Source organism: Panulirus ornatus, chromosome 16 (assembly GCF_036320965.1).
Source record: "Panulirus ornatus isolate Po-2019 chromosome 16, ASM3632096v1, whole genome shotgun sequence".
NCBI classification, from domain to species: Eukaryota; Metazoa; Arthropoda; class Malacostraca; order Decapoda; family Palinuridae; genus Panulirus; species Panulirus ornatus.
The window spans coordinates 45,514,087-45,537,275 of NC_092239.1; the positions used below are offsets into that span (position 1 = coordinate 45,514,087).

Sequence of the window (23,189 nt, forward strand, 5' to 3'; positions counted from 1 at the left end):
AGTCATGTGACAGCATCTACATCGACCTCTTCTAGTCATGTGATAACATCTACGGATGACTTGGCCCAGTCATGTGATAGCATCTACAGACGACCTGAACTAGTCATGTGACAGCATCTACAGATGACCTGGCCCAGTCATGTGATACCATCTACATACAACCTGTACCAATCATGTGATAGCATCTACAGACGACCTGGTTCAGTCATATGACGGCACATACGGACGACCTGTCCCGGTCATGTGACAGCATATACAGACGACCTGGCCATCAGTGATAACCTAAACGACTGACCAGTCATGTACACATTATGAGTAGCACTGGCCTATTGAAGCATCTACAGTCGACCTGGGCAGGTCATGTGATAGCATCGACAGACGACCAGGCCCAGTCATGTGACAGCATCTACTGACGGCCTGGGCCAGTCATGTGACAGCATCTACAGACGACCTGGCCCAGTCATGTGATAGCATCGACAGACGACCAGGACCAGTCATGTGATAGCATCTACAGACGGCCTGGCCAGTCATGTGACAGCATCTACATTCGACCTGAACCCAGTCATGTGATAGCATCTACAGACGACCTGAACAAGTCATGTGATAGCATCTACATTCGACCTGGCCCAGTCATGTGTAGCATTCACAACGACCTGGCACACATGTGATAGCATCTACAGACGACCTGGACGAATCATGTGATAGCATCTACAGACGACCTGGACCAGTCATGTGATAGCATCTACAGACGACCTGGCCCAGTCATGTGACAGCATCTACAGTCGACCTAGACCAGTCATGTGATAGCATCTACAGACGACCTGGACCAGTCATGTGATAGCATCTATAGACGACCTGGACCAGTTATGTGATAGCATCTACAGACGACCTGGACAGTATGTGATAGCATCTACATTCGACCTGGACCAGTCATGTGAAGCTTCTACAGACGACTGGACCAGTATGTGATAGCATCTACAGACGACCTGGACGTATGTGATAACTTCTACAGACGACCTGGACCAGTTATGTGATAGCATCTACAGACGACCTGGACCAGTTATGTGATAGCATCTACAGACGACCTGGACCAGTTATGTGATAGCATCTACAGACGACCTGGACCAGTTATGTGATAGCATCTACAGACGACCTGGACCAGTTTGTGATAGCATCTACAGACGACCTGGACCAGTTATGTGATAGCATCTACAGACGACCTGGACCAGTTATGTGATAGCATCTACAGACGACCTGGACCAGTCATGTGATAGCAGCTGATGATCATGTGGACCATCAGGGAAGAGCTGGGTGGATGTCAACACTGGGGACATATTTATGGCCAAGACAGAATAATGAATTATGTTGTGGTCAAGAAACGCATGACCTCTGGAAACCGAGAGAGAGAGAGAGAGAGAGAGAGAGAGAGAGAGAGAGAGAGAGAGAGAGAGAGAGAGAGAGAGAGAGAGAGAGAGAGAGAGAGAGAGAGAGAGAGAGAGAGAGAGAGAGAGAGAGAGAGAGAGAGAGAGAGAGAGAGAGGAGAGAGAGTAGGTAGGTTGGGTTGTGTGAGTGAGGCCAGTGTACCGTCATGTGTGGTGGTGATCGCTACACCTCTCTCCCCACCTGACCAACACACACATATATACACACATATAGACACACATATATACACACATTTATTCTCACATATATGCACACACATATATATATTTGTATGTATAGTTAATGTTTACAGAAATATAGACATTTATATTGACACATGATACCAGATGGACCCGTGTTCCCAGCATATCGTCTCGTGCTGTGTGTGTGGCCATGATCTGCTGGCCACTAGTTGATATGTGTGGCCAAGACCAAATGGCCATCAATATGTGCGTGTGGCCATGACCAGGTGACCAACAATATGTGCGTGTGGCCATGACTAAGTGGCCATCAATATGTGCGTGTGGCCATGACTAAGTGGCCATCAATATGTGCGTGTGGCCATGACTAAGTGGTCATCAATATGTGCGTGTGGCCATGACCAGGTGACCAACAATATGTGCGTGTGGCCATGACTAAGTGGCCATCAATATGTGCTAGTGACCATGACTAAGTGGCCATCAATATGTGCGTGTGGCCATGACCTAGTGGCCATCAGTATGTGCGTATGGCCATGACCAGGTGGCCTTCAATATGTGCGTGCGGCCATGACCAAGTGGCCATCAATATGAGCGTGTGGCCATGACCTAGTGGCCATCAATATGGCCAGGTGAAAGCTAGTATGATCGTGTGGCCATGAGGGAGGGTTCAGGCACTTGGCTGGCTCACAACTAACCAATTTGGTCTTGTGAATATGATGTTACAATCCTAGGGAGTGTTGTCAAGGCTGATGAAGTGTTGTCAAGGCTGGGGGAGTGTTGTCAAGGCTGATGAAGTGTTGTCAAGGCTGGTGGAGTGTTGTCAAGGCTGGTGGAGTGCTGTCAAGGTTGGGGGGTGTTGTCTAGGCTGGGGAGTGTAGAAGCTGAGGATGCTGTCAAGGCTGGGGAGTGTTGTCAAGGCTGGTGGAGTGCTGTCAAGGTTGGGGGGTGTTGTCTAGGCTGGGGGAGTGTAGTCAAGGCTGAGGAGTGCTGTCAAGGCTGGGGAGTGTTGTCAAGGCTGGTGGAGTGCTGTCAAGGCTGAGGGGGTGTTGTCTTGGCTGGGAGAGTGTTGTCAAGGCTGGGGAAGTGTAGTCAAGGCTGAGGAGTGCCGTCAAGGCTGGGGGAGTGTTGTCAAGGCTGGTGGAGTGCTGTCAAGGTTGGGGGTGTTGTCTAGGCTGGGGAGTGTTGTCAAGGCTGAGGAGTGCTGTCAAGGCTGGGAGGTGTTGTCAAGGCTGGTGGAGTGCTGTCAAGGCTGGGGGGTGTTGTCTTGGCTGGGAGAGTGTTGTCAAGGCTGGGGGAGTGTTGTCAAGGCTGGTGGAGTGCTGTCAAGGTTGGGGAGTGTTGTCAAGGCTGGTGGAGTGTTGTCAAGGCTGAGGAGTGCTCTCAAGGCTGGGGGAGTGTTGTCAAGGCTGGTGGAGTGCTGTCAAGGCTGAGGGGGTGTTGTCTTGGCTGGGAGAGTGTTGTCAAGGCTGGGGGAGTGTTGTCAAGGCTGGGGGAGTGTTGTCAAGCCGATGGGAGTATTGTCAAGACTGGGGGAGTGTTGTCAAGGCTGCTGGAGTGTTGTCAAGGCTGGGGGAGTGTTGTCAAGGCTGGGGGAGTGTTGTCAAGCCGATGGGAGTATTGTCAAGACTGGGGGAGTGTTGTCAAGGCTGCTGGAGTGTTGTCAAGGCTGGGGGAGTGTTGTCAAGACTGGGGGAGTGTTGTCTAGGCTGGGGCAGTGTTCTCACGGCGGGGGGAGTGCTGTCAAGGATGGGAAGTGTTGTCAAGGATGGGGAGTGTTTACAAGGCTAGGGGAGTTGTGTCAAGGTTGGAAGAATGTTGTCAAAGCTGGGGGAGTGTTGTCAAGGTTGGGGTAGTGTTGTCTGTCAAGGCTGGGGAAGTCTTGTCAATGCTGGGGAGTGTTGTCAAGGCTGGGAATGTTGTCAATGCTGGGGAGTGTTGTCCAGGCTAGGGAGTGTTGTCACGGCTGGTGTAGTGTTGTCAAGGTTGGTGGAGTGTTCTCAAGGCTGGTGGAAAGTTGGCAAGGCTGGGGGAGTGCTGCCAAGGCTAAGGGAATTTTGCCAAGGCTAGGGGAGTGTTGTCAATGCTGGGGAGTGTTGTCAAGGCTGGTGGAGTGTTGTCAAGGCTGGGGAATGTTGTCAAGGCAGGGGGATTGTTGTCAAGGCTGGGGGAGTAGTGTCAATGCTGGGGAGTGTTGTCAAGGCTGAGGAGTGTTGTCAAGGCTGGTGGAGTGTTCTCTATGTTGTTAGAGTGTTATCAAGGTTGGTGGAGTGTTGTCAAGGCTGAGGAGTACTGTCAAGGCTGAGGAGAGTTGTCAAGGCTGGGGAATGATGTCAAGGCTGATGAGGTGTTCTCAATGCAGGGGAGTGTTGTCAAGGCTGGAGGAGTGTTGTCAAGGCTGGCTGAATGTTGTCAAGGTTGGGGGAGTGTTGTGAATGCTGGGGAGTGTTGTCAAGGCTGGTGGAGTGTTGTCTAGGCTGGTGGAGTGTTGTCAAGGTAGAGGAGTTTTGTCAAGGCTAGGGGAGTGTTGTCATGGCTGTTGGAGTGTTCTCTAGGCTGATGGAGTGTTGTCAAGGCTGGGGAGTGTAGTCAATGCTGGGAGGGCTGTCAATCCTAGGGGAGGGTTGTCAATCCTAGGGGAGGTTGTCAAGGCTGGTGGAGTGTTGTAAAGGCTGGTGGAGTATTGACAAGGCTGGGGGAATATTGTCAGGGCTGGGGAGTATTGTAAAGGCTGGAGATGTGTTGTCAATGCTGGGGAGTGTTGTCAAGGCTGAGGAAGTTTTGTCAAGGCCAGGGGAGGGTTGTCAAGGCTGGGAGAGTGTTGTCAAGGCTGTTGGAGTGTTCTGGGGGAGTGTTGTCAAGAATGAGGGAGTGTTGTCAAGGCTGGTGGAGTGTTGTCAAGAATGGGGAGTGTTGTCAAGGCTGGTGGAGTGTTGTCAAGGCTGATGAAGTGTTGTCAAGGCTGGTGGAGTGTTGTGAACACAACGGTAGGACGGTGTCTCCTATATAGGTAAGTGCTTATTTATCAATATGAAGTCTGCCACTGTCTCGTCAGTGTAGTGATCAAACGTGCCTTCTACATGACCCTGATAAGAAGTGTCTATACACAACCCTGATCTAGAGTGTCTAGCACATGACCTGATCTAGAAGTGTCTAGAATGACCCTGATCTAGATGTCTAGCACATACCCTGATCTAAGTGTCTAGCACATGACCCTGATCAAGAGTGTCTAGTACATAACCCTGATCTAGAATGTCTAGCACATGACCCTGATCTAGAGTGTCTAGCACATGACCCTGATCAAGAGTGTCTAGTACATAACCCTGATCTAGAATGTCTAGCACATGACCCTGATCTAGAGTGTCTAGCATATGACCCTGATCAAAAGTGTCTAGTACACAACCCTGATCTAGAATGTCTAGAACATGACCCTGATCTAGAGTGTCTACTACATGACCCCAATCTAGAGTGTCTACTACATGACCATGATCTAGAGTGTCTAGTACATGACCCTGATCTAGAGTGTCGAGTACGTGACCATGAGTTAGAGTGTCTACATGACCCTGATCTAGAGTGTCTAGTACATGAACCCGATCTAGAGTGTCTACTACATGACCATGATCTAGAGTGTCTAGTAAATGATCTTGATCTAGAGTGTCTACTACATGACGCTTATCTAGAGTGTCTACATGACCCTGATCTAGAGTGTCTAGTACATGAACCCGATCTAGAGTGTCTACTACATGACCATGATCTAGAGTGTCTAGTACATGATCCTGATCTAGAGTGTCTAGTACATGACACTGATCTAGAGTGTCTACATGACCCTGATCTAGAGTGTCTAGTACATGAACCCGATCTAGAGTGTCTACTACATGACCATGATCTAGAGTGTCTAGTACATGATCTTGATCTAGAGTGTCTACTACATGACCCTGATCTAGAGTGTCTAGTATATGACCCTGATCTAGAGTGTCTACTACATGACTCTGATCTAGAGTGTCTAGTAAATGACAACGATCTAGAGTTTCTAGAACATGACCTTGATCTAGAGTGTCCACTACATGACCCTGATCTAGAGTGTGTAGTATATGACCCTGATCTTGAGTGTCTACTACATGACCATGATCTAGAGTGTCTAGTATATGATCTTGATCTAGAGTGTCTACTACATGACGCTGATCTAGAGTGTCTAGTATATGACCCTGATCTAGAGTGTCTACTACATAACTCTGATCTAGAGTGTCTAGTAAATGACAACGATCTAGAGTTTCTAGAACATGACCTTGATCTAGAGTGTCCACTACATGACCTTGATCTAGAGTGTGTCAGTATATGACCTGATCTAGAGTGTCTAGTACATGAACATGATCTAAAGTGTCTACTACATAACTCTGATCTAGAGTGTCTATTACATGACCATGATCTAGAGGGTCTAGTACATGACCTTGATCTAGAGTGTCTACTACATGACCCTGATCTAGAGTGTGTAGTATATGATCCTGATCTAGAGTGTCTACTACATGACTCTGATCTAGTGTCAATACATGACCCTAATCTAGAGCTATGTCTAGTACATGACCCTGATCTAGAGTTTCTAGTACATGACCCTGATCTAGAATGTCTACTACACGACCCTTGATCTAGTGTCTGTACATGACCCTGATCTAGAGTTTCTAGAACATGGCCCTGATCTAGAGTGTCTACTACATGATCCTGATCTAGAGTGTCTACAACATGACCCTGATCTAAAGTGTCAATAAATGACCCTAATCTAGAGTGCCCAGTACATGACCCTGATCTAGAGTTTCTAGTATATGACCCTGATCTAGAATGTCTACTGCACGACCCTTGATATAGTGTCTAGTACATGACCCTGATCTAGAGCTTCTAGAACATGGCCCTGATCTAGAGTGTCTACTACATGACCCTGATCTAGAGCGTCAATACATGATCTAATCTAGAGTGTCTAGTACATGACCCTGATCTAGAGTTTTTAGTACATGACCCTGATCTAGAGTGTCGAGCATGTGGCCCTGATCTAGTGTCTAGTACATGACCCTGATCTAGAGTGTCTACTACATGACCCTTGATCTAATGTCTAGTACATGACCCTGATCTAGAGTTTCTAGTATATGACCCTGATCTTGAGTGTCTAGTACATGACCATAATCTAGAGTGTCTATTACATGACCCTGATCTAGAGTGCCTAGTATATGACCTTTATCTAGAGTGTCTACTACATGACCCTGATCTAGAGTGTCTAATACATGACCATCATCTAGAGTGTCTACTACATGACCCTGATCTAGAGTGTTTAGTACATGACCCTAATCTAGAGTGTCTAGTACATGACTCCGACCTAGAGTTTCTAGTACATGAGCCTGTCCTAGAGTGTCTAGTACATGAGTCCCTGATCTAGAGTAAACAAGAGTGCCTAGTACAAAATCCTGATCTAGAGTGTCTAGCACATGACCCTGATCTAGAGTGTCTAGAACATGACCCTGATCTAGAGTGTCTACTACATGACCCCGATCTAGAGTGTCTAGTGCATGACCCTGATCTAGAGTATCTAGTACATGACCCTGATCTAGAGTGTCTAGTGCATGACCCTGATCTAGAGTGTCTAGTACATGACCCTGATCTAGAGTGTCTAGTAGAATGACCCTGATCTAGAGTGTCTAGTGCATGTCCCCAATCTAGAGTGTCTAATATATGACCATGATTAGAGTGTCTAGTAGATGACCCTGATCTAGGGTGTCTAGTACATGACTCTGATCTAGATTGGCCAGCACATGATACTGATCTAGAGTGTCTACTACATGACTCTGATCTAGAGTGTCCTAGCACATGATAATGATCAGTGTTTAGTACATGACCTGATCTAAAGTGTCTAGTAGATGACTCTGACATAGAGTGTCTAGTACAAGACCCTGATCTAGAGTGTCTAGCACAAGTCCCTGATCAAGAGTTCCTAGTACATGACCCTGACCTAAAGTGTCTAGTAGATGACCCTGATATAGAGTGTATAGCACAAGACCGTGATATAGAGTATCTAGTACATGACCCTGATCTAGAGTGTCTCGTACATGACCCTGGTCTAGAGTGTCTAGTACATAACCCTGATAAAGGGTGTCTAGTACATGACCTTGATCAAGAGTGTCTAGTACAAGATCCTGATCTAGAGTGTCTACTACATGACGCTGATCTAAAGTGTCTAGTACATGGCCCTGATGTACAGTATCTAGTTCATGACCCTGATCTACGGTGTATAGTACATGACCTGGATCTAGAGTGTCTAGTACATGACCATGATCTAGAGTTTCTAGTACATGACTCAATTAGAGTTTCTACTACATGACCCTGATCTAGAGTGTTTAGTACATGACCCTGATCTAAAGTGTCTAGTACATGACCCTGATCTAGTGTTTAGTACAAGACCCTGATCAAGAGTACCTAGTACATGACACAGATCTAAAGTGTGTAGTAAATGACCATGATTTAGAGTGTCTAGTACATGACCCTGATCTAGAGTGTCTACTACATTACTCTGATCTGGAGAGTCTAGTACATAATACTGATCTAAAGTGTCTACTACATGACTCTGATTTAGAGTGTCTAGTACATGACCCTGATCTAGAGTGTCTACTACATTACTCTGATCTGGAGAGTCTAGTACATAATACTGATCTAAAGTGTCTACTACATGACTCTGATTTAGAGTGTCTAGTACATGACCCTGATCTAGAGTGTCTACTACATTACTCTGATCTGAAGAGTCTAGTACATAATACTGATCTAAAGTGTCTACTACATGACTCTGATTTAGAGTGTCTAGTACATGACCCTGATCTAGAGTGTCTACTACATTACTCTGATCTGAAGAGTCTAGTACATAATACTGATCTAAAGTGTCTACTACATGACTCTGATTTAGAGTGTCTAGTACATGACCCTGATCTAGAGTTACTAGTACATGAGCCTGATGTAAAACGAAGAAGTATTTCATTTGACCTTTTCTTCTCCCGCTGCTATAACAGTACATAGTATCGTGGTATGTGTTAACATTACCACAGTACACGTTGTCGTGGTATGTGTTAATATTACCACAGTAACGTTGTCGTGGTATGTGTTAACATTACCACAGTAACGTTGTCGTGGTATATGTTAACATTACCACAGTACACGTTGTCGTGGTATGTGTTAGCATTACCACAGTAGACGTTGTCGTGGTATGTGTTAACATTACCACAGTAGACGTTGTCGTGGTATATGTTAACATTACCACACTACGCGTTGTCGTGGTATGTGTTAATATTACCACAGTAACGTTGTCGAGGTATGTGTTAACATTACCACAGTACACGTTGTCGTGGTATGTGTTAACATTACCACAGTAGACGTTGTCGTGGTATGTGTTAACATTACCACAGTACACGTTGTCGTGGTATGTGTTAACATTACCACAGTAGACGTTGTCGTGGTATGTGTTAACATTACCACAGTACACGTTGTCGTGGTATGTGTTAACATTACCATAGTACACGTTGTCGTGGTATGTGTTAGCATTACCACAGTAACGTTGTCGAGGTATGTGTTAACATTACCACAGTACACGTTGTCGTGGTATGTGTTAACATTACCACAGTACACGTTGTCGTGGTATGTGTTAGCATTACCACAGTAACGTTGTCGAGGTATGTGTTAACATTACCACAGTACACGTTGTCGTGGTATGTGTTAACATTACCACAGTAGACGTTGTCGTGGTATATGTTAACATTACCACACTACACGTTGTCGTGGTATGTGTTAATATTACCACAGTAACGTTGTCGAGGTATGTGTTAACATTACCACAGTACACGTTGTCGTGGTATGTGTTAACATTACCACAGTAGACGTTGTCGTGGTATGTGTTAACATTACCACAGTACACGTTGTCGTGGTATGTGTTAACATTACCACAGTAGACGTTGTCGTGGTATGTGTTAACATTACCACAGTACACGTTGTCGTGGTATGTGTTAACATTACCATAGTACACGTTGTCGTGGTATGTGTTAGCATTACCACAGTAACGTTGTCGAGGTATGTGTTAACATTACCACAGTACACGTTGTCGTGGTATGTGTTAACATTACCACAGTACACGTTGTCGTGGTATGTGTTAGCATTACCACAATAGACGTGTCGTGGTATGTGTTAACATTACCACAGTAGACGTGTCGTGGTATGTGTTAACATTACCACATTACAAGCTGTGGTGGTATGTGTTAACATTACCACAGTACACGTTGTCGTGGTATGTGTTAACATTAAAACAGGACATGTTGTCGTGTTGTGTTAACATTACCACAGTAGACGTGTCGTGGTATGTGTTAACATTACCACAGTAGACGTTAACGTTTTATGTGCTAACATTACCACAGCACAGCTTTTCGTGGTACGTGTTAACATTACATCAATATACGCTTTCGTGGTATGTGTTAACATTAACATAGTATACGTAGTCATGGTATGTGTTAACATTACCTCAGTACACGTTGTCGTGGTATGTGTTAACATTACCACTGTAGACGTTGTCGTGGTATGTGTAAAAAATTGCCACATTAGACGCTGTCGTGGTATGTGTTAACATTACCACAGTAGACGTGTCGTGGTGTGTTAACAATCCCACAGTAGACGTGTCGTGGTATGTCTCAAAATTACCGCAGTACACGTTCTCGTAGTATGTTAACATTACCTCAGTGGAAGCTGTCGCGTTATATTTTAAGATTACCGCCGTATATTTTGTCGAGGTACGTGTTAACATTACCACAGTAGACGTTGTCGTGGTATGTGTTAACATTACCACAGTAGACGTTGTCGTGGTATGTGCTAACATTACCACAGTTGACGTTGTCGTCGTATGTGTTAACATTATCACATAAGACGTTCTCGTAGTATATCTTAACATTACCACAGTGGACGCTGTCGTGGTATGTGTTAACATTACCACAGTGGACGCTGTCATGGTATGTGTTAACATTACCACAGTAGACGTTGTCACGGAATGTGTTAACATTACCACGGTAGACGTTGTCACGGAATATGTTAACATTACCACGGTAGACGTTGTTTTGGAATGTGTTGACATTACCACAGTACACGTTCTCGTAGTATGTGTTAACATTACCACAGTGAAAGCTGTCGTGGTATGTGTTAAGATTACCATAGTACATTTTGTCGAGGTATGTGTTAACATTACCACAGTAGACGTTGTCGTGCAATGTGTTAACATTACCACAGTTGACATTGTAGTGGTAAATGTTAACATTATCACAGTAGACGTTCTAGTAGTATGTGTTAACATTACCACAGTGGACGGTGTCGTGGTATGTTTAACATTACCACAGCACATGTTGTCGAGGTACGTGTTATCCTTACCACAGTAGACGTTGTCGTGGTATGTGTTAACATTACCACAGTAGAGATTGTGGAATGAGTTAACATTACCACAGTACACGTTGTCGTGGAATGTGTTAACATTACTAGAGTAGACGCTGGCGTGGTATGTGTTAACATTACCACAGTACATGTTGTGGGGGTATGAGATAACATTACCGTAGAACAAGTTGTCGCAGTATGTGTTAACATTACCACAATAGATGTTGTCGTGATACGTGTTAACATTACCAAAGTAGACGTTGTCGTGGTATGTTAACTTTACCACAGTAGACGGTTTCGTAGTATGCGTTAGCATTACCACAGTGGACTCTGTCGTGGTGTGTTAACATTACCACAGTATATGTTGCGAGTTACGTGTTAACATTACCACAGTACACGTTGTCGTTATATGTGTTAACAATACCAGATTAGACGATGTCGTGCTATGTGTTAACATTACCACAGTACACGTTGTCTTGGTATGTGTTAACGTTAAAGCAGTACACGTTGTCGTGGTATATGTTGAAATTACCAAAGTAGACGTTTTCGTGGTATGTGTTAACATTATCCACAGTACACTTTGTCATGGTATGTGTTAGTATTACCACAATACATATTGTCGTGGTATGTGTTAACATTACCACAGTGCACGTTGTCGTGGTATATGTTAACATTACCAAGGTAGACGTTGTCGTGGTATGTGTAAACATTACCACAGTAGACGTTCTAGTGGTATTTGTTAACATCATCACAGTGACGTTGGCTTGGTATGCATTAACATTACGACAGTAAACGTTGTTGTGGTGTGTTAACATTACCACAGTAAACACTGTCTTGGTATGTTTTAACATTACCACAGTAAACATTGTCTTGGTATGTGTTAACAACACCACAGTAGACGTTGTGATGGTATGTGTTAACATTGCTACAGTACAGATTTTCTTGGTATTTATAAACATTGCCACAGTAGACGATGTCGTGGTATATTTAACATTACCACAGCACACTTTGTCGTGGTATGAGTTAACAATACCACAGTAGACGTTGTGATGGTATCTTTAGCATTACCACTGTAGAGTTGTTGTGGTAGATGTTAACACTACAATACGTTGTCATGGTATGTGTTAACATTAACACACTACACGTTATCGTGGTATGTGTTAACATTACCACAGTACTCGGTGTCGTGTTATGTACTAACATTTCCACAGTACTCGGTGTTTTGCTATGTGTTACCCTTACAACTGAACACGTTGTCTTGGTATGTATTAACATTACCACAGGAGACGCTGGCGTGGTATATGTTAACATTACCACATTCCTCGATGTGGTGTTATGTGTTAACATTACCATAGTACATGTTGTGGTGGTATGTGTTAACATTACCACAGTACACGTTGTCTTGGTATGTTTTGACATTACCACGGTATACGTTGCCGTGGTATGTGTTAACCTTACCACAGAAGATGTTGTCGTGGTATGTGTTAACATTACCACAGTAGAGGTTGTCGTGGTATGTGTTAACATTACCACAGTAGACGTTGTCGTCCTGTGTTAACATTACCACAGTAGATGTTCTCATGTTTGTGTTAATGTTACCACAATAGACGTTGTCATGGTATTTGTTATCACTACAACAGTAGACGTTGTCGTGTAATATTAACATTGCTATGGTAGAAGTTGTCGTGGTATGTGTTAAATTTCCACAGTATACGTTAGCGTGGTATGTTTTACCATTTCCACAGTATACGTTGTAGTGGTATGTGTTAACATTACCACAGTAGACGTCGGGTATGTGTTAACTTTACCACAGTAGATGTTGTGGTATTTGTTAACATTACAACAGTAGACGTTCTGGTGGTATGTGTTAACATTACCACAGTACATGTTGTCGTGGTATGTGTTAACATTACCACAGTACATGTTGTCGTGGTATGTGTTAACATTACCACAGTAGACGTTGTGGTGTTATTTGTTAACATTACCACAGCACACGTCGTGGTATGTGCTAACATTACCACAGTACATGTTGTCGCTATATGTGTTAACATTACCACAGTAGACGTTGTCGTGGTATGTGTTAACATTACCACAGTAAACGTTGTCATGGTATGTGTTAACATTACCACAGTAAACGTTGTCGTGGTATGTGTTAACATTACCACAGTACATGTTGTCCTATGTGTAATTACACAGTAGACTTGGTGGATGTGTTAACATTACCACAGTACACGTTGTCGTGGTATGTGTTAACATTACCACAGTAAACGTTGTCGTGGTATGTGTTAACATTACCACAGTAGACGTTGTGATGGTATGTGTTAACATTACCACAGTAGACGTTGTCGTGGTATGTGTTAACATTACCACAGTAAACGTTGTCGTGGTATGTGTTAACATTGCCACAGTAGACGTTGTCGTGGTATGTGTTAACATTACCACAGTAAACGTTGTCGTGGTATGTGTTAACATTACCACAGTAGACGTTGTGATGGTATGTGTTAACATTACCACAGTAGACGTTGTCGTGGTATGTGTTAACATTATCACAGTAAACGTTGTCGTGGTATGTGTTAACATTACTAAAGTAGACGTTGTTGTGGTATGTGTTAACATTACCACAGTAAACGTTGTCGTGGTATGTGTTAACATTACTAAAGTAGACGTTGTTGTGGTATGTGTTAACATTACCACAGTAAACGTTGTCGTGGTATGTGTTAACATTACTAAAGTAGACGTTGTTGTGGTATGTGTTAACATTACCACAATAGGCGATGTCGCGGTATGCGTTAACATTACCACAGTACCCGGTGTGGTGGTATGTGTTAACATTACAACAGTAGACGTCGTGGAGTGTGTTAACATAACATAGTTTCTCGTTGTCGTGCTATGTGTTAACATTACCACAGTACACTTTGTCATGGTATGTGTCAATATTACCACAGTAGAGGTTGTCGTGGTATGCGTTAACATTACCACAGTAGACGTTGTCTTTGTTTGATTTAACATTATCACCGTGTATGTTGTCGTGCCGTTTCAAAACATTACCACAGTAGACGTTGTCGAGGTATGTGTTAACATTACCACAGTTGACGTTGTCGTGGTATATGTTAACACTAACACAGTAGACGTTGTCGTGGTATGTGTTAAGATTACCATGGTAGACGTTGAGGTGTTATTTGTTAACATTACCATAGTACGCGTTGTCGTGGTATGTGTTAACATTACCACAGTACACGTTGTCATGGCATATGTTAGGATTACCACAGTAGACGTTGTCCTTGTATGTGTTAACATTACCACAGTAGACGTTGTCCTGGTATGTGTTAACATTGCCACAGTACACGTTGTCGTGTTATGTGTTAACATTGCCACAGAAGAGGTTGTCATCGTATGTGTTAACATTCCCACAGTACACGTTGTCGTGGTATGTGTTAAGATTACCACAGTACACGTTGTCCTGGTATGTGTTAACATTACCATAATAGACGTTGTCGTGGTCCGTGTTAACATTGCCACAGTAGATGTTGTCATGGTATGTTAATACCACAGTCGACGTTCTCTTGATATATGTTAACATTATCACAGTAGACGCTGTCGTGGTATTTGTTAACAATACCACAGCACCCGTTGTCGTGGTATTTGTTAACATTACCACAGTAGATGTTGTCGTGGTATGTTAACATTACCACAGTACACTTTCTTGGTGCGTGTTATCATTACCACAGTAGACGTTGTCGTGGTATGTGTTAATATTACCATAGTAGACATTGTCGTCGTATGTGTTAATATTACCTCAGTACAAGTTGTCATGGTTTATGTTAACATTACCACAGTAAACGCTGTCGTGGTATGTGTTAACATTTCCATAGTAGACGTTGTCGTGGTATGTGTTAACATTACCAGTGTAAACGTTGTTGTGGTATGTGTTAACATTACCACAGTACACGTTGTCGTGGTATGTGTTAACATTACCACAGTAGACGTTGTCGTGGTATGTGTTAACATTTCCTCGGTATACGTTGACATGGTATTTAAAATTTACACAGTAGACGTTGTCGTGGTATGTGTTGATATTACCACAGTTCACGTTCTCGTGGTATATGTTAACATTACCACAATACCTGCAGTGGTGGTATCTGTTTAGCACATTACACGTTGTGGTGGTATGTGTTAACAGTGGTAATGGTGGCATTATTTACAGTGTTACCAGTGATAATGGTTGTATCAGTAAGAGCGTTATCAGTGGTAATGGTAGTATTATTGTTTCCAGTGGTAATTGGAGTTTAGTAATAGTGTTACCAGTGGTAGTGGTAGTATTAGTAATGGTATTACCAGTGGAAATGGTGATAATAGTAATAGTGTTACCATCGGTAATGGTGGTATTAGTAATAGTGTTACCAGTGGTGATGGTAGTATTAGTAATAGTGTTACACACTGGTAAATATGGTATTAGTAATAGTTTTACCAGTGGTAATGGTGGTATTAGTAGTGTTATCAGTGGTAATGGTAGTATTAGTAATAGTGTAATCATTGATAATGATGGTAGTATCAATAGTTTTACCAGTGATAATGGTGGTATTAGTAATAGTGTTATCAGTGGTAATGGTAGTATCAATAATAGTTTTACCAATGGTTGTGACAGTATTAGTAATAGTGTTACCAGTGGTAATGGTGGGATTAGTAAAGTGTTACCAGTGGTAATGGTATTGATGCTAATAGTGTTACCAGTGGTAGTGGTAGCATTATCATTAGTTTTACCGGTGGTAATGTTAGTATAAGTAATAATGTTACCAGTGGTAATGGTACTATTAGTAACGGTGTTACCAGTAAAAATAGTAGTATTAGTAATAGTGTTACCAGTGGTAATGGTGGTTTTGATAATAGTGTTACCAGTTGTATTGATGGTAATATTAATAGTGTTACCATTGGTAATGGTGGTATTAGTAAGTGTTACCAGAGGTAATGGTTTTAGTATTAGTGTTACCTCTTGGAATGGTGGTATTAGTAATAGTGTTCCCAGTTGTAATGGTGGTATTAGTAATAGTGTTACCAGTGGTAATGGTGGTATTAGTGGTAGTGTTACTAGTGGTAATGGTGGTATTAGTAATTCTGTTACCAATGGTAATGGTTGCGTTAGTAATAGTGCTGCCACTGGTAATGGTAGTGATAGTAATAGTGTTACCAGAAGTAATGGTCGCATTGGTAATAGTGTTACCACTGGTAACTGTTGTATTAATAATAGTGTTACAAGAGGTAATGGTAGCATTAGTAATAGTGTTACCACTAGTAATGGTAGTATTAGTGATATTGTTACCATTAGTAACGGTACTATTAGTAATAATGTTACCAGTGGTAATCGTAATATCAGTAATATTGTTACCACTCGTTATGGTGGTATTAGTAATAGTGTTACCACTGGTAATGGTAGCATTACTAATTGTTTTACTAGTGGTAATGTATTATTACTAATAGTGTTACCAATGGTAAAGGTAGTATCAGTAATATTGTTAACAGTGTTAATGGTGGTATTAGTAATAGTTTTACCAGTGGTAATGGTGGTATCAGTAGTAGTTTTACCACGGGTAATGGTGGTATTAGTAATCATGTTACCAATGGTAATAATGATACTGGTAATTGTGCTTCCAGTGTTAATGGTAGTGTTAGTAACGGTGTTTACCAGTGGTAATTATGGTATTAGTAATAGTGCTACCAGTGGTATTTGTGGTATTAGTAATAGTGTTACCAGTGATATTGGTGGTATTGGTAATAGTTTTACCAGTGGTAATGGCGGTATTAGTAATAGTGTTACTAGTGGTAATGGTGGTATTAGTAAAATAATTACCAGTGGTAATAGTGGTATTAGTAATAATGCTGCTAGCGGTAATGGTCGTATTGGTACCAGTGTTATCAGTGGTAATGATGGCTATTAGTAACAATGTTACTAGCGGTAATGGTGAAATTAGTAATAGTGTTACCAGTGGTAATGGGTGTATTAGTAAGTGTTACCAGTGGTAATTGTTGTATTCATAATAATGTTACTAGTGGTATTGGTGGTAGTAGTAATAGTGTTAGCTCTGGTAATGGTAGTATTAGTAATATTGTTACCACTGGCAATTATAGTATTATTGTTTCCAGTGTTAATGGTAGTTTAGTAATTACGTTACCAGTGGTAATGGTGGTATTAGTAATAGTGTTACCATTGGAAATGTTGTTATTGGTAATAGTGTTCCCAGTGGTAATGGTGGTATTCGTAATAGTGTTACCAGTGGTAATGGTGGTTTTAGTAATTGTGTTACCTCTGGTAATGAAAGTATTAGTAATAGTGTTACCACTGGTAATGGTAGTATTATCAAGTGTTTCCAGTGTTAATGGTAGTTTAGTAAGTGTGTTACCAGTGGTAATGGTGATATTAGTAATAGTGTTACCAGTGGTAATGGTAGTAATAGTTATTGAGTTCACAGTGGTAATGTTGGTATTGGTAATAGTGTTAACAGTGGTAATGGTGGTATTAGTAACAGTAATGTTAGTGGTAATGGTGGTATTAGTAATAGTGTTACCAATGGTAATGGTCACATTAGTAACAGTGTTGCCTCTGGTAATGGTAGTAATAGTAAGTGTTATCAGTGGCAATGGTTGCATTAGTAATAGTGTTACCAGTAGTAATGGTGGTATTACTAATAGTGCTACCAGTGGTAATGGTAACATTAGTAACAGTGTTACTAGTGGTAATGTTAGTATTAGTGATAGTGCTACCAGCGGTAATGGTAATATTAGTTCAATGTTACCACTGGTAAAGGTGGTATTAGTAATAGTGTTACCAATGGTAATGTTAGTATTAATAGTAATCTTACCATTGGTAATAGTAATATTAGTAGTAGTGTTACCACTGGTAATGGTAGTATTAGCAATAGTGTTACCATAGGTATCGGTAGTATTAGTAATAGTGTTACCAGAGGTAATGGTGGTATTAATAACAGTGTTACTTGTGGATATGGCATTGTTACTAACAGTGTTACTAGTGGTAATAGTAGTATTAGTAATAGTGTTACAGTGATAATGGTGGTACTAGTAATAGTGTTACCTGTGGTAGTGGTAGAATTAGTAATGATGTTAACACGGGTAATGGTGGTATTAGTAATTGTGTTACCAGTGGCAGTGGTGGTATTGGTAATTGTGTTACCAGTGGTAATGGTAGTATCAGTAATAGTGTTGCCAGTGGTAATGGTGGTATTAGTAATAGTGTAACTAGTGTTAATGGTGGTATTGGTAATAGTGTTACCAGTGGTAATTGTTTTATTAGCAATAGTGTTGCCAGTGGTAATGGTGGTATTGGTTAGTCTTCCCAATGGTGATGGTGGTATTTGTAATAGTGTTACCAGTGGTAATTGTGGTATTAGTAGTAGTGATGCCAGCGGTAATTGTGGTATTGGTAACATTGTTACCAGTGGTAATGATGGCTATTAGTAACAGTGTTACTAGTGGTAATGGTGGTATTAGTAATCGTGTTACCAGTGGTAATGGACGTATTAGTAATAGTTTTACCAGTGGTAATAGTGGCTATAGGGATTCTGTTACCAGTTGTAATTTTGGTATTAGTGTTGAAAGCGGTAATTGTGGTATTGGTAAGAGTGTTCCCAATGGTAATGGTGTTTTAGTAATAGAGTTACCAGTGGTGATGGTAGTTTTAGTAATAGTGTTACACACTGGTAGTGGTGGTATTAGTAATAGCTTTGCCAGTGGTAATTGTGGTATTAGTAATAGTGTTATCGGTGGTATTGATGGTATTAGTAATAGTCTTAGCAGGTATAATGATAGTATTATCAATAGTGTTACCTCTGGTAATGGTAGTACTTTTTTGTTTCCAGTGGTAATCGTAGTCTAGTAATAGTGTTATCAGTGGTAATGGTACTATTGGTAATTTCATTATCAGTGGTAATGGTTGTATATGTAATCATGTTACCACTGGTATTGGTAGTATTAGAAATAGTGTTACCAATGGCAATGGTAGTATTAGTAATAGTGTTACCATTGGTAATGGTAGTAGTAGTAATAGAATTACCAGTGGTAATGGTAGTGTTAGTAATATCGTTACCAGTGGTAATGTTGGTATTAGTAATAGTGTTACTTCTGTTAATGGTGGTATTAACAATTTGTTCCCAGTGGTAATGGTGGTATTTGTAATTGTGTTACCAGTGGTAATGGTTGTATTAGTGATAGTGCTACCAGTGGTAATGATGGTATTGGTGATAGTGTTACCAGTGGTAATGATGATATTAGTAATTGTGTTACCTATGGTGATGCTGGTCTTAGTAATTGTGTTCCCGGTGGTAATGGTGATATTAGGAATAGTGTTACCTTTGGTAATTGTGGTATTAGTGATAGTGTTGCCAGTGGTAATTGTGATATTGATAATAGTGCTTCCAGTGCTAATGGTGATATCAGTAATGTGCTACCTATGGTAATGGTGATATTAGCAATTGTGTTCCCAGTGGTAATGATGGTATTGGTAACAGTTACTAGTGGTAATGTTGGTGTTAGTAATATTGTTACCAATTGTAATGGTTGTATTATAGTGTTACCATTGGTAATGGCAGTATTAGTGATAGTGTTACCATTGGTAATAGTAGTATTAGTAAAAGTGTTACCAGTGTTCATGGTAATACTAGTAGTGTTACCACTTGTGATGATGGTACAAGTAATAGTATTACCAGTGGTGATGGTAGTGTTAAAATAGTGTTACCAGTGGTAATGGTGGTATTACTTATAGTTACCAATGGTAATGGTAGTATTAGGAATATCGTTACTAGTGGTAATGTTGGTATTGGTAATGATAATACCTTTGGTAACGGTAGCATCAGTTATAGTGTTACCAGTGGTAATGGTAGTATTAGTGATAGTGTTACCAGTGGTAATGGTAGTACTAGTAGTACTGTTGCCAGTGCTAATGGTAGTATCAATAATAGTGTTACCAGTTTTAATGATGGTATTAGCAATTGTGTTACCAGTGGTAATGGTAGTATTAGTAACAGTGTTACAAGTGGTAATGATAGTAATAGTAATAATGTTACCAGTGGTATTGTTGGTATTAGCAATAGTGTTACCACTGGTAATGGTAGTATTAGTAATAGTGTTACCAATGGTATTGTTGGTATTAGCAATAGCGTTACCACTGGTAATGGTGGTATTAGTACTAGTGTTACAATTGGTAATGTTGGCATTAGTGATTGTGTAATCAGCGGTAAAGGTAATACTATCAGTAATGTTACCTCTGGTAATGGTGGTATTGGTAATAGTTACCAGTGATAATAGTAGTATTAGTAATAGTTACCAGTGGTAATGGCAGTATCTTTAATGGTGTTACCAGTGGTAATGGCACTATTAGTAATAGTATTAGCAGTGGTAGTAGTAGTATTTGTAATACTGTTACCACTGGTATTGGTGTTATTAGAAACAGTGTTACCAATGGTAATAGCGGTATTAGTGAAAGTGTTACTAGTGGTAATAGCAGTGTTAGTATTAATGTTACCAGTGGTGATGGTGGTATTACTGATAGAGTCACCAGAGTTCATGATAAAATCTTTAACAATGTTACCATTGGTAATGGTAGTATTAGTAACAGTGTTACCAGTGGTACTGGAAGTATTAGTAATAGTGATACCTGTGGTAATGGTAGTTTTAGTAATAGTGTTACCAGTGGTCATGGTAATATTAGTAATAATGTTACCACTGGTGATGGTGATATTAGTAATAGTGTTACTAGTGGTAATGGTAGTTTTAGTAATAGTGTTACCAGTGGTAATGGAGGTATTAGTAATAGAGATACCAGTGGTAATGGTAGTATTAGTAAGTGTTACTAGTGGTAATGTTGGTATTTGTAATAGTGTCACCTGTGGTAATGGTAGCATTTGTTACAGTATTACAAGTGGTAATGGCAGCATTAGTAATAGTGTTACCAGTGGTAATGGTTGTATTAGTAATAGTATTCCCAGTGGTAATGTTGGTATTAGTAATAGTGGTACCAGTTGTAAAGGTGGTATTAGCAATAGTTTTACCAATGGTAATGGTAGTATGAGTTATAGTGCTACCAGTTGTAATGGTAGTATTAGTAATAGTGTTAACAGTGGTCATGGAAATATATTTGATAAAGTTACCACTGATAATGGTGGTATTAGTAATAGTGTTACCAGTGGTAATGGTTGTATCGATAATGGTGTTACTAGTGGTAATGATACTATTAGTAATAGTGTTAGTAGCGGTAATGCTAGTATTAGTAATGGTGTTATCAGTGATAATGATGGTATTAGTAATAGTGTTACCAGTGGTAATGATGGCTGTTAGTTACACTGTTACCAGTGGTAATGTTGGTATTAATGATAGTGTTACCAGTAGTAGAGGAGGTATTAGTAATTGTGTTACCAGTGGTAATGGTGGTATTCGCAATAGTGTTACCAGTGGTATTGGAGGTATTAGTATTAATGTTAGCAGTGGTAATGGTAGTATTAGTAATAGTGTTACCACTGGTAATGGTAGTATCATTAAGTTATTCCAGTGGTAATGGTAGTTTAGTAATTGTGTTACCACTGGTAATGGTGGTATAAGTAATATTGCTACCAGTGGTAATGGTAGTATTGATAATAGTGTTACCAGTGGTCATGAAAATATATTTGATAAAGTTACCACTGATAATGGTGGTTTTAGTAATAGTGTTACCAGTGGAAATGAAGACTGTTAGTAACACTGTTACCAGTGGTAATGTTGGTATTAATGATAGTGTTACCAGTAGTAGAGGAGGTATTAGTAATTGTGTTATCAGTGGTAATGGTGGTATTCGCAATAGTGTTACCAGTGGTATTGGTGGTATTAGTATTAATGTTAGCAATGGTAATGGTAGTATCAGTAATAGTGTTACCGCTGGTAATGGTAGTATTATTAAGTTATTCCAGTGGTAATGGTAGTTTAGTAACTGTGTTACCACTGGTAATGGTGGTATTAGTAATATTGTTACCAGTGGTAATGGTAGTATTGATAATAGTGTTACCAGTAGTAGTGGTGGTAATAGTAATAACGTTACCAGTCTTAATAGTGGTATTAGCAATAGCGTTGAAAGCGGTTATTGAGGTATTGGTAATACTGTTACCAGTGGCAATGGTGGTTAAGTAATTGTGTTACCAGTGGTGATGGTAGTATTAGTGACAGTGTTACACACTGGTAATGGTGGTATTAATAATAGCTTTACTAGTGGTAATGGTAGTATTAGTAACAGCGTTACCATTGTTAATGATGGTATTAGTAATAGTGTTAGCAGTGGTAATGATGGTATCAGAAATGGTGTTACCTATGGTAATGGTAGTTTCATTATGGTTTCAGTTAGTATCATTATGGTAGTTTAGTAATAGTGTTACCAGCGGTAATGGTACTATTAGTAATAGTATCACCAGTGGTAATGGTAGTATATGTAATACTATTCCCATGGTATTGGTGGTATTAGGAATAGTGTTACCAATGGTAATGGTAGTGTTAGTAATAGTGTTACCAGTGTTGGTGGTATTAGTATTAGAGTTACCAGTGGCCATGGAAATATTTGTAATACTTTTACCATTGTTAATGGTAGTATTAGTCGTAGTTTTACCAGTGGTAATGGTAGTTGTATTAGTAGCGTTACCAGTGGTAATGGTATTATCAGTAATAATGTAACTACTGGTAATGGTGGTAATGGTAGTAACAATAGTGTTACCAGTGGTAATGGTTGATTGATAATACTGTCATTAGTGGTAATGGTAGCGGTGCCAGTAATAATGTTGGTATTAGTAATAATGTTACCTTTGGCAATAGTGGTATTAGTTATTGTGTTCCCAGTGGTAATAGTAGTATCAATAATAGTGTTACCAGTTGTAATGGTGCTATTAGTAATAGTGTTACCTCTGGTAATCGTGACATTAATAATTGTGTTCCTAGTGGTAATGGTGGTGTTTGTAATTGTTACCAGTGGTAATGGTGGTGTTAGTGTTACCAATGGTAATTTTGGTATTAGTTACAGTATTACCAGTGGTAATGGTAGTATTTGCAATAGCGTTACTAGTAGTAACCGTGGTATTAGTAATAGTGTTACCTGTGGTAATGGTAGCGTTAATCATAGTG

At 40.6% G+C, this 23,189-nt stretch overlaps 2 protein-coding genes across 2 annotated transcripts in view; both read left to right on the forward strand.

The window, feature by feature from the left end:
• LOC139753925 (probable glutamate receptor) overlaps positions 1 to 23,189 on the forward strand; it is a 311,686-nt gene that overhangs the window by 115,765 nt on the left and 172,732 nt on the right. The window lies entirely within an intron of this gene.
• LOC139754291 (uncharacterized) overlaps positions 18,505 to 23,189 on the forward strand; it is a 78,221-nt gene continuing 73,536 nt past the window's right edge. Inside the window, exon 1 of the mRNA XM_071671673.1 lies at positions 18,505 to 18,691. Coding sequence (XP_071527774.1) covers positions 18,505 to 18,691 — 187 coding nt within the window. The remainder of the gene's footprint in view (positions 18,692 to 23,189) is intronic.